The following is a 13451-nucleotide window of genomic DNA, read 5'->3' on the forward strand; positions in this document are numbered from 1 at the left end:
AGCGGGCTTCATATCACCTCTACATCCAATATCCGATGAATCGGAGATGTTGTAACTGCCGGGTTTCATACTCGCCTTTCTTCAGGTCGGAGAGACCATCCCACTAAGCCTATCCTACAGTCGCCCTGCTCTCCCAGAATGCATCTTAAGGGTGCCCTCGAAGATACTGATAAGTCAACAAAAGAGGCCAAGCAGATTATATCATACCAAGAGACAATCAATAGTGGCTTCCCGCAGTACGTGAGCAAGTGATCATGGGAGTTGTCCGTTTGAGATTGGATGCAGAATCGAAGCGCCGTGCTCAATTCAAGGCAATGGTATGTGAATTTCATGATTTGTCTTCTTTATTTTTAGTATAACAGGTACTTCGTCCGTTACTCGTCAATGAGTATGCTCATAGTATGCTCTGCCTAATGTAGGATAAGGGATTTGCGCGATCCCTAATGTAGAAAGACCAAGCGAGCGAAAAATAATGATGATTGAATTGATGTCTAGACATCCTGGTATCTAAAATCTATCTATCGCGTAGTAAGATTTTTTATATGAGATATCTTATACGAAGGATCTTAAGAACAAATGTTTTGGGTGGTGCAATTATGCGACTTGCTATAATGGGAAGCACTTGTGAATGTGTTTCTGCGGCTGGCCTGGTCTTTGAGAATGAATTAGCTCTACAAGGCTCGTGGACTTTAACAATGATCTCGCTTCCCTTTATTGTTCTTCTCCCTCTTTCCTTCTCTTCTCTTTTCTTCTTTCCCAGTCTCGCTTCCTGTTTACCCTGAGTTTGAGGAAACGAACGTTGCCAAGTCGATAATTGGCTCAATTATCTGTAACCTTTCTAGTATTACCTTTATTTTGGATCATCCAAAACACCCTGCTGCTACCAGTCTTTCCTTCGTCTTCAAACATTCCCAAACGATAGTGGGGCAAGGCCAGCCAAGTGGCTTTGAAGAGAGTCAGTAGAGAAGAGACGGACATCTAAGTTATGGCAGGTGGATAACCTTAGGCTGTGCAGCTATCCAACGTCAAGATATGATGATGCACGATTTGCGACGTCGCGATAGACCAACTGCTATTTACCAGTTCGACCAATTGGCATACGCTAAGATATGACGCAGCCCTGATTGATCTTGGATCCGACTCCATGACAAATGTTATGCTGAGCATAGAGCCAATATTTCAGCAGGGTTAGTGAAGCTCTCTCCATCCTTTATTCACCGTTGACGCTTCAACACGGACCGCCGATAGCATTTTCCAATCAGACCCCTCATATACGCCAAGAGAGGGGCTAGCAGAAGATATGCTTAAGCAAGCAGATCAGCTTACGCACCCGTAAAACTGGTGAACTGTATCCCGGGGCTAATGCAATGATTTGCCGGAGTCAGATGGAATCGGAAATAATGTGATCATTTGGGAGCTGAAAGCTACAGCCTTATAGGGACGGATTCGACGGAATAACGCCGTAGAGGCAATCCAGGCAATTGAAACAAAAACAAAAGCTGTTTTATATGCTCGCCAATGGGCAGACCTTATTGCAGGCGTACCTATATCGGTTACTTTGTAAGTACAGCGTAACTTGCTTTGTATTCTATAATCCATTTCTTTCCTTAACATAGAGCAGACGGTACTTTTACAGACAGCCAGGCGGGTCGGTTATCGTTGCCACAAATTGAGCCCTTGTTTATATATTGCCCTTTTTCTCTTAAGGATTTCTCATTATTAACATCATTATCCACCGTTGGCTTGTCAACTACCCAATCGTCTCTCTCTCGCTCTCTCTCTCTCTTTTTTTTTTTTTTTTTTTTTTTTTTGTACTTTGTTCTCTTATGCACGCTAGGAATAAGCCGGGTTTGGTGCGAAATACAAAACGCTGCAATGGCGCCAATATCCCTTTCTACGAGCAAACCGGTATGATCTCAGTGGTGGCCGAAATGGGAAATACTGCACGTGTGCCTTGGTATGAGATGGGATGATGCTTGCATTGTGAGAGAGACGAAGACTGCTGCACCTTCCCTGTCAGTCCCTCGACTCCCTTGTAGTCGACTTGGGTAGAAACAATTGAGCAACATGCCGATTGGCTTGTGGAGCCTATGTTTTCCGTGGCCTGCAGTCTAAATCATGTCCCACTGTGGATCTGGACTGTAGCCTTCGCCCGTCAATATCTGAGGTCCTTGCACTATGATTCATAATGCAAATTACTGTACCAGTCCGCCCGCGGAGGAAATGTCTCAACTGCGCCCCGGAGTCCTGATGAGACACTGTTTATTTATGCATTTGTTGGTAATCTTTATTATTCTTTTCTCTTCCGTCGTCTTCGGGTTCCTCCCAGCAGCGGGTTTTAGGGGTTGCCGGAATTCACAGAACGACTTTCCCGGAGTTTCACCCCGTGGCAGATTGATTGCTGTTGAACTGTTCGGAGTGAACTCCTCCGAGTCTTTTATATATGGATCTCCCACATGCACTGTTACACTATTACGCATATAAATATCTTTTACGTCGAGAAAGAGGGCGAGAGAGACAGCCAAACGCTGTATGACCTTGCTTCACCGCGCCGGTTGATTTGGGAAGGTAGTTATCGGTGTAGGCTCACTCACGGATTCCATACCCAGTGTGGCAGGTCAAGTCCTAACGGCAAGGGAGAGAGGATGACCTCTTGATTTGACTGAATGATAATTACGAGTCAAAAGCAAACTTTTAGCGTTCCATTTCGACCGGACGTTTAGCTTTGAAAATAGTAGGCGCTAAGGCAGGCAAAGGGACTCCACTCGACCGAGCACATGCTTGGGCGAGTGGCTGTGATGGGTTTGCCAGACAGTCTTAGCCTCTTACCCTTGAATCGGGACGGACCAGGGTGGTAAAATGGACAAATCGGGTCACAAAACGTGCGTGGACTAAGACGATCATGGGAATAGACTAATATCGGTTATTAAAGCTATCTCCTATCGGGTCGCTTTTTAGTGGTCAATGCATAGGAAGGTAAGCGGACCCCGTAATAACCATACGTCAATACGGCCGGGACTAACGTTTTAGCCGGGGAGGCTAGTCTACTTTGAGCTCCGCTCCAGACTCGTGATGTCGAGGTACAGCTGCAGTATCTCCCTCTTCTCTCTTTCTCTCTGTACTATCACCCTGAACTGAAAGGGCTGGGAATTTTAAAACCCAGAAAAAAAAGAAAAACGAAAAAAAGGAAATTTTTTTCGCCACTACCTACATAGTTCACTGCATGCTAGTCAGTGTCAGATCTCCACTCCGTGTTGAATTTGATTCCCATATCATAAGCTACCGACCTCTTGTCTTTTTCCTTCTTTTGCCTTTTCTCGCGCATTTCATGATGCTCGTTTCCCACATCTAACATCCCCTCTCCCCGCTTCATCATCTCCAAGAATCCTTTCTCCCTAGTAAATTCCATTCCACATTGAGTTAATCCATCATGAGGTGAGTAGAAGCTTCCTTCCCAGCTCAATGGTTGCCTGACTAACTGTCCCCACCTCTCAAGGTTCGGAGAGCATCTCCGATCGTCGATGATCAAGGAGTACTACTGGTACTACATCGCCTACGATGAATTGAAAAGAGCTCTGAGGACCGACTTTGTCGCCGAACCAGTTCCTTCATTTTCAAAACGCGATCGCAAGCCATGGACGGAAGAGGACGAGAAACACTTCGTGTCACTGCTGGAAGGTGAACTGGACAAAGTGTTTAACTTTCAGCGCATTAAAAGCGAGGAAATTGTCCGTCGCATCCAGTCGAGTGAGAAGGAAGTCAATGATGTGGTCTCTCGCCTAGAGTCGGCGACTGCGTCGGGATCGCGCCGTCTCAGCGTCCGTTCTAACATTCGTCCTCCGTCCGATGAGGATTTCTTAGCCCTTGAGCAGGTCTTGAGTGACATCATCGCCGACGTCCATGATTTGGCCAAATTTACCCAGCTCAACTACACTGGCTTTCAGAAAATTATAAAGAAACACGATGTATGTGCTGGCTCATTATTTACTGTTGACGTCTCCAATTTTTTTTTTAAAATCTTTATTTTTTATTTTTTTATTTTTTTATTTTATTTTTTCCTGTGTTGGCCCTAGCGTCTGTGCATACGAACTTCAAGCTGACCTTTCCCAATAGAAAGAAACCGGCTGGCATCTCAAGCCAGTTTTTGCGGCACGACTTAAAGCCAAGCCTTTCTTCAAAGATAATTATGATGCGTTCGTGGTGAAGTTGTCCAAGCTTTACGATCTGGTTCGCACCAAAGGAAACCCGGTTAAGGGAGACTCTTCCGCCGGTGGTACACAGCAAAACTTCGTTCGCCAAACGACTAAATATTGGGTTCATCCTGATAATATCACCGAGCTGAAACTCATCATTCTTAAGGTATGTTCTTGCACGTTCACTTTAATGATCAGCGCTGACCAAAGCAGCACCTTCCCGTGCTCGTCTTCAACCCTCAGAAGGAGTTCGAGGAAGAGGACACTGCTATCACCTCTATCTACTACGATAACCCGGACACATGGGAGCTATACCAAGGACGGTTGAAGAAGACGGAAGGAGCCGAAGCTATCCGACTGCGCTGGTACGGTGGCATGAAGAGTGACCAGATTTTCGTCGAGCGAAAGACTCATCGCGAGGATTGGACAGGAGAGAAGTCGGTCAAAGCCCGTTTCTCCCTCAAGGAAAAGAATGTCAATTCTTACCTGGCAGGTGCGCTGACAACAGAGACTATTTTCGACAAGATGAGAAAGGAGGGTAAAAAGAGTGAAGACGAAATCAACAATTTGGAACAGCTAGCCCAAGAGATCCAATACCGGGTCATCACACGACAGCTGAAGCCTGTCACTCGGACCTTCTACCATCGAACTGCCTTCCAGTTGCCAGGTGACGCCCGAGTCCGTATATCGCTCGATACTGAGTTGACCATGGTTCGCGAGGATAACCTCGATGGTCACCGCAGAGCCGGAGACAACTGGCGCCGAATGGACATCGGTGTCGATTTTCCTTTCTCCCAGTTGCCCCCGGAAGACGTGGAGCGGTTTCCTTATGCCGTCCTCGAAGTGAAACTTCAGACCCAGGCCGGTCAAGAGCCCCCTCAATGGATCAGGGACTTAACCGCGAGTCACTTAGTAGAAGCGGTTCCCAAGTTCAGCAAGTTCATCCACGGTACAGCGACACTTTTCCCCGATCGCATCAACCTCCTTCCGTTCTGGATGCCACAGATGGACGTGGACATTCGAAAGCCCGCAATGGGCCGGTTTGGTATTGAACGACCGCTAGCCAGTACTTCCCTATCAGCCAATGAGACACCCGAAGACGAGTATGACTCGGACGACGACGAATTGGATGACAGACAAGGGCTCGCTAATGGCGATCGGAGGGGTCCTCGCAATGACCTGTTTGCCGATTCAGACGGAAATACCTTGGATATAGAGGAACGCATCGCCGCCCAGCCGCTTCCGGGAGACGAAGACTACCCATTGTATGACTCGGACGAAGAGGATACTATCGATTCAGACGAACTGGAAGAGGCGCGACGAGTCGGCGGAATGCATTATTACAAACAGTTGGCCAAATACTACTCCCAGCAAGCTGGAAGTGCTGTAGTGTCTGGGCTTATAGCACTCATTCCCCGACCAAGGCCAACCAATTTGCCGCCCCCAGAACAAAGGGGAATTGCTGTCATGGGAAACAAGCGGACCGTGAAGCGATTCATCGCTCCGAAGGGAAAGCGTAAGTCTATACAAACCCCGTCGTTATTGAGGGAGATCTAATGTATCTTAGGTATCCACGTCCCGGTCCGTGTCGAGCCCAAAGTCTACTTTGCCGCGGAGCGAACCTTCCTCTCATGGCTTGAATTCTCGATTCTTCTGGGTACTATCGCAGCCACCCTACTGAACTTTGGCAACGATTACATCACATTCGCATCTTCCTGGGCGTTTACCATCCTTGCAGCCCTGGCCCTCCTGTACAGTCTCGTGCTCTACATCTGGCGAGTGGATAAAATCCGCAAGCGCCGCGACGTCAAGCGGGTCTACTACGAGAAATGGGGACCCACCATCGTTGGCGTTGGTCTCGCGGTCGTCCTGCTGGTAAACTTTATCCTACGAGCACGTCAGACCGGATTTACCGCGAGGGATGACTACGACTACCCAGGAAATGGCCAAGGTTCTGACTCAGGAGAATTATGATGTCCTCTCGAACTTACTCGCTACCTCTCTTAGTTTGCTTTCCTACTTACCTTGACCTTGTCATTTTGGGATTACCCATACGCGCCAAATTGGCACCTGTGTTTATACGCGTTCTGATTAGAAGTCGATGAGCAATCACGGATACCTCAGTTTATGGATATGGATGTACTGTATAAAAGCATGATTATGAACCCATTCAGTCCAGTGAATAGTTGAATAGTGAATAGTGACAAGTGACAATCAATGAAAGTGAATACGTTCGTCACAATTCATCCTCCCGGTATTCTGAAAAAGACTCTCCCTGAAATACACCACTACCTTAGAATTAGTCTTACTAGAAATTAAAGAAGAATGTATACTTTCTTACAACGACGAAAACAATGCACGAACAGAATACAACCATAACATCATATTACATCCAACATTCCAATCATAATCGTAATGATAGGTAACAATAGATAAGGTAGGTTCAACTATAGTTACTCACGGGTTATAATCCACAACAGGGATAACAGTATCATCCAAGCTGACGGCATCCTTGTTTGACTCTTCCACACCTGAGTACTTATTCAACCAGCCCAGCACCTGTTGGTGCCAGACGAGGCTGTTTTCTTTGTTTTGGACCCTGTTTTTTTTTACCCCTTATCAGTATTCTTTCTTCTGGCTATTGTGGGGTGTTCTTGTATGTGTGTAGTTGACTTGATCAGGGAAGTAGGGTAGGCAAATGGGGCACATACCAGTGATTCTCATCCGGGAAGTTAAGGAACCGACTAGGGACACCGCGTTCCTGGAGGATATTGAAGAGAGAGAGACCCTCTGAGACGGGGAGACGGTAGTCGAGATCGCTGTGGATGATGAGCATTGGGGTGCTGAATTTGAGGATCCGTTCAGGAGCAGAGGGGTCCCAGCGACGGTAGTTTTCGCGGTTATCCCAGAATGTGCCGTTGAACTGTCTTTCGTTAGCATGGCTCGATTATTATGAGGCATCTCTGTTTAGGAATGAAGATAGTGGTTGGGATAAAGGGTTAAGTGGCTCACCTCGTGTTGCATGAACCACAGTTCTTCGGTCGAGACCTTGGCATCTGCGACGAATGTGCCGTCGTGGCTGACCAGCGCCTTGAATTTGCGGCCGAGATCGCTACCTTGGATCCAGTTGATCATGAAACCACCGTAGCTGGCGCCTGCGGCGACACCGTTGTCGGTGTCAATGAAGTCGAAGTTCTCGTTGACGTATTCCCAGCCTTTGACGAGGTCTTGGTAGGGATAGCCTCCTGTGGTGGTTTGTTAGCATGGATAGGAGTGAGAGATTTGAAATGGGTAGTTTAGTCATACCCCATTGGTTTTGGATGGCGTCCTGGAGGGCATCGCCGAAGCCACTGCTTCCGGTTGGGTTGGGGGCGACGACTACGTATCCCTGGTCGGCGAAGACCTTGGGGTTCCAGCGGGTGCTCCAGGAGTCGAGCCACGAGCTCTGGGGTCCACCGTGGATGTAGTAGAGAAGGGGGTAGGATTTGCTCTTGTCGAAGTTCTCGGGGTAAATAACAAAGGCTTGGATCTGGGATGATTGTTAGCGAGGACTGAAGAATAACTGGGTCGGGCGCACGTACCTTGGTCCAGTCACCATCATAGTAGAATTCGTCGACGATTTCAGGACCCAGGCCTTTCAGCTCAGGGTCAATCTTGTTGGCAGTGGCCAACGTCTTAATCACGCCCTTCTCGGGGCTAGCGATGTAGACGTTCCAGCTGGTCCAGATGGCACTCGCGGTAACCAGATAGGTGGAATCGGGCAATTGATAGAAAGCAGATACAACACCGCCGTCAGTGAAGTTCTTAGGCTTGTAGTCGTCGCCGGCATCTGCTGGGATAGAAAACAGACGGCTACGTCCTGCGTCCTCAACACCAATGATAAGATTGTCGTCATCTGCCCATTTCACGGAGTCGAGAGACCGGTCCCAGTCTGCTGCAAGGGAAGGAATAGTCTTCTCAGAGTCGACAGTGTACACGTACAATGTGCGGTGGTCTGCCTCGTAAGACTCATCGGCCATCTGCCAGTACGCAATCCTCTTGCTATCCGGCGAGAACACCGGGCTGCCGGCGTCACCCTTGACACCCTCGGGGGTACCGGGGCTATCGGGTCCATTGATTGGGACAGCGGTCTTCGATCCGTCATGGGGGACAAGGAAGATATACGCAGTGGTGTAGTTGGCACGGGGAATGTCATGTGCCTTGCTCTTGAAAGCAACCCACTTGCCGTCGGGGGAGAGGTCATAGTCCGAGGCGCCACCAAAAGGCGGGTAGGGGCTCTCAGCGTTCTTGACAGGGGAGACGAGGTTCTTGAGACCTCCATCAGCCTTGTAGGTAGCCTTGCCCTTGCCCTCCGACTTCTTCAAGGTGCCAGAGAACACAGCATTGAATCGGGTGGTGAGGTAGTAATCCCAGTGGCGCACGTAGATGCTGTCATAGATGCGAGCAGAGCTCAGAGGCTTTGCCACTAACTCTTCATTGTATGCTGTGCCATTTGCCCACGACTCGGCGTATGCGACGTAGCGTACATCGCCGGAGTCTGTGGTGACGACTTTGAAACCGGAGAATGAAGCTGGCAATGAAGCTGCTTTATATCTATGCGTCGAGTCAGCGATTGGTGCAAACGATCATTTGAGAAATAAGAGGCGCTACATACCCATTGGCGAAATCGGAGATGTCCGACACCCACAATTCTACACCTCCCGGAATGTCGGCATTGGTGCCATTGACATAGAGAATGGTGGAGTCATCCGAGCCCAGCCAGACAATCTCGGAGACATCGCTGTCATTCGTCAGGAGCTTGATATCGCCTGACTTGAGGTCCAGCAGGTTCCACTGCGAGGTAGTCTTGTGGGTCTCGAAGGAGTATTGCGATTGCGAGAACACCGCGACATCCTACGCAGATTGGGGTCAGTATTTGGCAACCAGATACCGGCTGGATCAGTGTCAATGCTTACACCAGAAGGGTTAGGGATCGCTTCCGATCTCCGTGGAGCGCTTATCAGGCCCCTGTCGCGTTCAGTTAGCAAACCAAATGCCCTGTGAAACATTTGAATGATCATTGCGACTTACTCAGGGTTGAGGGCCAACGCGGTCGAGGCAGTAGCAGCAACGGAGAGCCACCGGAGAGCTCCCATATTGAGTACCGACTTCATCTCGTATCTACAGTACGAAGATCCACGACAATTGGACCCCGAGAGAAACTGTGATACCGGAAGGGAGAGAAGTGTGGAATGATCCTCGACTGGGGGGGGATGACAACATGGCTGATTTATAGAGAGGGAATCGCACGGAATGTCTCCGCAATCCGCGATTAAGAACCTGCCCAATCGGGAGTGTATTGAAAGATCATGGTGACTAGTAACAAAGCCGCAATGCTGCCGACATCCCATGAATTGATACTAGTCATCGTGATTAGTGAGATAAACAGGCTGCAACGGAATGGGGTTCTCCACCACACTCGCGTGGTTGGTCTTGACTCCATTTCTTGGGTTACATGCCAAGGAACAATTCAGGACATATTCAGTTGGTTCCTCCGGTCAAGCCTCCCGTTGATCGGTTACTGCCGCCGGCGATAAGCGGGGTGGACTCACTGTATGTACTCCGTACTAGTATGTATCCATGTAAACTACTATGGACTGTCATCGATGGCGACAACTTGCGCTATCAGCACACCGACTCGTTCAATTAATTCCGATTTCTTGGCGCTTAATATATCAGATTGTATTAACGATTTATTTGACCATCATATTATCAATCGTCCGGACTCTACCCGGAAATGGCGTGACATTCAATTCATGACGCGATCGGCATCAAAACAAACATAAACAGAAAAACCCTCTAGTGTATGGTACAATAAACCGGACTCCGGAAAGCGATGGTAGAAGGAAAGTATAATAGGTACTATGCAATGCACTCCACATCGGAGATTAATCCCAGGAACCCCGACTAATATTCAAAATCATCGTCCACTCCCTTCTTACCCGCATTTTCCTTTGCGACCGCCTCCTGTTTCCGATACATCTCGGCTACTTGCCGCGTCGTCGTCGCTTGTTCCGGCTTCTTGTCCTCTCGTGGCTTGATGAAACGGGGGAAGCGGAGAGAAACGCCCTTGCCCCCGCCAGTCGTACCCACGAACTCATCGGCTGCAGCTTGATATCGCGGGCTGAGCGTCAAATCGGCTGTCTTCACTTCCCAGACCAGCCGGGGCTCAAACCAGACGTCAGGCTGATCCTTGGGAACCGTCGAGTGAGTGTAGAATGGCTTTGGTCGATCAATGACCAGGGGAGACAGCTCCTTGTGAAGCTCCTCGAGGTTGGCTTCCGAAAACCCAGTGCCAATGTTACAAATTGACTCGTACGTCTGTGTATTCGCGTTGTACGCCGCCAGAAGGAAAGCGCCATAGACGGAGGTACGCTTACCTCGTCCGTAGTATGCACCGAGAACGACGAGGTCAAGCGAGTCACCGACACCGCTAAGGTAATCCTTCTTAACCTACGCCCACTATTAGCTACACTGCAGAGGTATATGGATTCCGCGATACACACCTTGAGCCAGTTTCGACTCCGCTTACTTGGCTCGTAGCCACTTTCATCCGTGTCCAACATCTTCACCATCAGACCTTCGCACGATGCCTTGACACTGTCATCCAGTAACTCCTGAATCTCGTCTAGTACGTTGGTGTTACCAAACTGAGCGAACTGAAACTCGCCTTCCGTAACCTGGAATGATTCATGTAAAAGTTCTCGGCGTTCGCGAAGTGATTTCTTGACAGTAGGCTAGAGGTAGCTATAGTTAGCACACAGCCAATAGAATGATCAAGTTATCGACGTTACCTCTCCATTCAGAAACAAGAGGTCAAAGGCAAATACACAAACTTTGACCTTGACATCTTCTGCCTTCACATCTTTGCGTTTGCGGGTCATCAGCTGCTGGAAGGGCAGAACCTTCTTGTTCACCGTATCCCAAGCAACAGTCTCACAGTCCAAGACGAAGCTCTTCACGCCGTCTTTGATCCAGCCGTCGAGCTTAGCCAACACATCGGGGTATTTCTTCGACAGATCTTCTGAGTTACGAGAGAAAATCGCAGCGAGACCGTTGCCATCCTTCTGTAACGTATGTTGTGCCTCCGGGTAATTGTGGGTTGCGTCTGGTGCAACGTAGTGAATCTGTGCCCTCTCTCCGTCGTACTTGTACTCACACGTAAATTCCTTTCCTTCGAAACGGTCCAGTACTTCGGTGATGGATTTCGTCGGCTTAGCAAGCATGGGCTTAATCGGGATACCAGGCTGTAGCTTGCAAGCCTCGTGGAGCTTGGTCAGGCCGTTCTCAAGCATGGCAGGGATAATAATCTCGTAAGCGGGCAATTCGCTGTACACCGTCTTTAGGATAGCCTCGCCCTCAGCCAGCTTTTCAGGGGAAGGAGCTTTCTCTCCTTTGAGGGCGGCTTCATGAGTCACCACTGCTTGAGCAAGGGCGACAAGAACGGTCTTTTCAGCCAGCCCTAGTCTTAATTTACCTTCCAAAAATCTAACAATATACTTGGCCTCGCTGGGACCACCCTTGTTCTTTGTGATATCCACGCCCTTGCTACCCTTTCCCGCTGTTTCGGGGTCGGCGGCAGAGAGAAGCTTTTTAATACCGGAAATTTTCTTGTCTTGAGAACCGTGACCCTGGACTTTAGCGATACCCAGAAGACCTTCATGAACTCCCCGTACTGTCAATGGCTTCGGCTTGAACATGGTAGGCTGGTTCGATCGACTCTTAGCTGCCACCAAACCCAGGTCTCCAATCTCGTGCTGATCTGCCTTGATGACCGCCAAGCTACGGCCAGTACTCTCCCCAATAGCTTTCATGATCAGGGACTCACCAATTCCCAACTCGATGCCGGCATAATCGGCAGCCAGTTTGTTGATCATAAGCTGGACTGTCGGAAGGAGGTCTTGCGGTGTCAACCGAAGGACCTGGCGAAGAAACAGAGAGCAATGGGCAAGGATCACCAATCGCTTGGTGGTCATTTCAATAAGTGAGAAGGTAGTGCACAGTGCTGCATAAGGGACGGGGGTGCCAGGTTTCCAGTCCGGATATGGCTCACTTCCACTCGCTTTCAATGTAGCCTGCACCTTTTCCATGGTCTTTTTCATCACCTCGGGCTTTTCCTCCTCCTCCTCACTAGCCGACAACGCTTCATCTTCGGATTTGTCTTCCTCGGGAGTCTCCTCTCCCGACGCTTTCCTTACAACAGCCGGTGGCTCTGTCTCTTCGGGTTTAATGTTTTTATTAGGCTTGGAGCGCTTAGGAGATGGTGTCTTAGATTTCTTCTTCGGGGAAGGTGTCCCTTCCCCACTTCGTGAAGTCCTCCGTCTCCGTTTCTGTGCGGGCTGTACATCGCTGTCACTCGCTTCTTCCTCACTCTCTTTCCTTTTCAGGTCATTAGAGTCTCTATGTTCATCTTCCTGAGCAGGCACCGGCTTAGTCTCAACTGTATCTGCTTTGGTAGTACTTTCACCTCCAACTCCATTAGAAGCCTGTCCATTTGCAGATGAAGATTCGTGTGGAGACGCTGGTTTCGCCCCACCTTTCTGGGCCTTATCTTTCTTGCCAGAGAAAGAGAGTGTAGTCTGTTTCTTAGGAGCGTCTTTGGGGTCCGCATTCGAGCCGAAGAATCGACTAGAAACCAAAAATATACCAGTTAGTCACGCCAATCATCCACAAACCATAGCTTCACCCGGGCGACCCATATCAAGACGCACCCGAGAGTCAACTGGGAGTCACGAACATACCCCAGCGTAGCCTGCTTCCGGCCCTTCGGATCTGCCATTTTTAAAAGTGTAGATGGATAGAGAGAAGCTAATGTGCGAAGATTCGTCTGCGATCGGTGCGTAGCAAACTGTCTTTGTAGGAATCTGTGCCCAACTACGTCTTGCTGGACACGAGCACGACAGGTGATTAAATAGAGACGTTGCGGTACTGGTGTGAAAATGATTGGTTTCTGGAAGGGCGCAACAATTGCGGATCTGCGACGAGTGGACATAGACGTCGTATTCACCCGCGTATCAAACAGACATTGGAGGGATGGGTTAGAAGAATTATGTATAAATCAGGAATTGCGCCAGAGTATGCGCCGCATTTATTGTTTTTTTATTTTTTTTTTTTATAAAAAAAAAATAATAATTCACTGAGTCTCAATGAAGGCAGAAGCCGGCTGCCTGCGCGCAACGCGTGACGCGGAGATTAATTGGGTCACGTGGTTGTCGATAA

General features: G+C 48.9%; 4 protein-coding genes across 4 annotated transcripts; 2 read left to right on the plus strand and 2 right to left on the minus strand.

The window, feature by feature from the left end:
- The first annotated feature begins 1785 nt into the window (after positions 1 to 1785).
- Positions 1786 to 3143, plus strand: BDV38DRAFT_244882 (uncharacterized protein). Its single transcript, XM_032054391.1, has one exon. It carries the CDS (start codon positions 2179 to 2181, stop codon positions 2482 to 2484), a length of 306 nt encoding a protein of 101 aa, XP_031914290.1. The 5' UTR covers positions 1786 to 2178; the 3' UTR covers positions 2485 to 3143.
- A 287-nt stretch (positions 3144 to 3430) lies between these two features.
- vtc4 (putative vacuolar transporter chaperone (Vtc4)) lies at positions 3431 to 6167 on the plus strand (the record flags this gene model as incomplete). The annotated part of the gene is made up of 5 exons (XM_032059750.1): positions 3431 to 3435; positions 3497 to 3965; positions 4114 to 4359; positions 4407 to 5709; positions 5761 to 6167. The coding sequence occupies 5 exons, from the start codon at positions 3431 to 3433 to the stop codon at positions 6165 to 6167; spliced, it is 2430 nt and encodes an 809-aa protein (XP_031914291.1).
- A 483-nt stretch (positions 6168 to 6650) lies between these two features.
- dppV (dipeptidyl peptidase DppV) lies at positions 6651 to 9328 on the minus strand (the record flags this gene model as incomplete). Its single annotated transcript, XM_032057192.1, has 8 exons — positions 6651 to 6792; positions 6905 to 7116; positions 7206 to 7438; positions 7500 to 7722; positions 7775 to 8786; positions 8848 to 9086; positions 9149 to 9200; positions 9264 to 9328. 8 exons carry the CDS (start codon positions 9326 to 9328, stop codon positions 6651 to 6653), a joined length of 2178 nt encoding a protein of 725 aa, XP_031914292.1.
- A 612-nt stretch (positions 9329 to 9940) lies between these two features.
- BDV38DRAFT_244908 (DNA ligase (ATP) CDC9) lies at positions 9941 to 13358 on the minus strand. The gene is made up of 4 exons (XM_032054392.1): positions 12974 to 13358; positions 11027 to 12860; positions 10739 to 10969; positions 9941 to 10685 (listed from the first exon to the last, which is right to left on the minus strand). Exons 1-4 carry the CDS (start codon positions 13222 to 13224, stop codon positions 10140 to 10142), a joined length of 2862 nt encoding a protein of 953 aa, XP_031914293.1. The 5' UTR covers positions 13225 to 13358; the 3' UTR covers positions 9941 to 10139.
- Positions 13359 to 13451: the final 93 nt, after the last annotated feature.

The sequence above is a fragment of the Aspergillus pseudotamarii genome, assembly GCF_009193445.1.
Source record: "Aspergillus pseudotamarii strain CBS 117625 unplaced genomic scaffold BDV38scaffold_22, whole genome shotgun sequence".
In the NCBI taxonomy this organism is placed as follows: domain Eukaryota; kingdom Fungi; phylum Ascomycota; class Eurotiomycetes; order Eurotiales; family Aspergillaceae; genus Aspergillus; species Aspergillus pseudotamarii.

What these genes read in the sequence shown, in the direction of transcription:
- BDV38DRAFT_244882 (XM_032054391.1), top strand. Translation starts at nt 2,179, where the DNA reads ATGATTCATAATGCAAATTACTGTACCAGTCCGCCCGCGGAGGAAATG.
- BDV38DRAFT_244908 (XM_032054392.1), bottom strand. Translation starts at nt 13,224, where the DNA reads ATGTCCACTCGTCGCAGATCCGCAATTGTTGCGCCCTTCCAGAAACCA. An exon ending in CGGAAGCAGGCTACGCTGGG is followed by an intron (nt 12,861 to 12,973) that starts GTATGTTCGTGA and finishes TTTGGTTTCTAG; the next exon opens with TCGATTCTTCGGCTCGAATG. An exon ending in GGAGTCGAAACTGGCTCAAG is followed by an intron (nt 10,686 to 10,738) that starts GTGTGTATCGCG and finishes TAGTGGGCGTAG; the next exon opens with GTTAAGAAGGATTACCTTAG.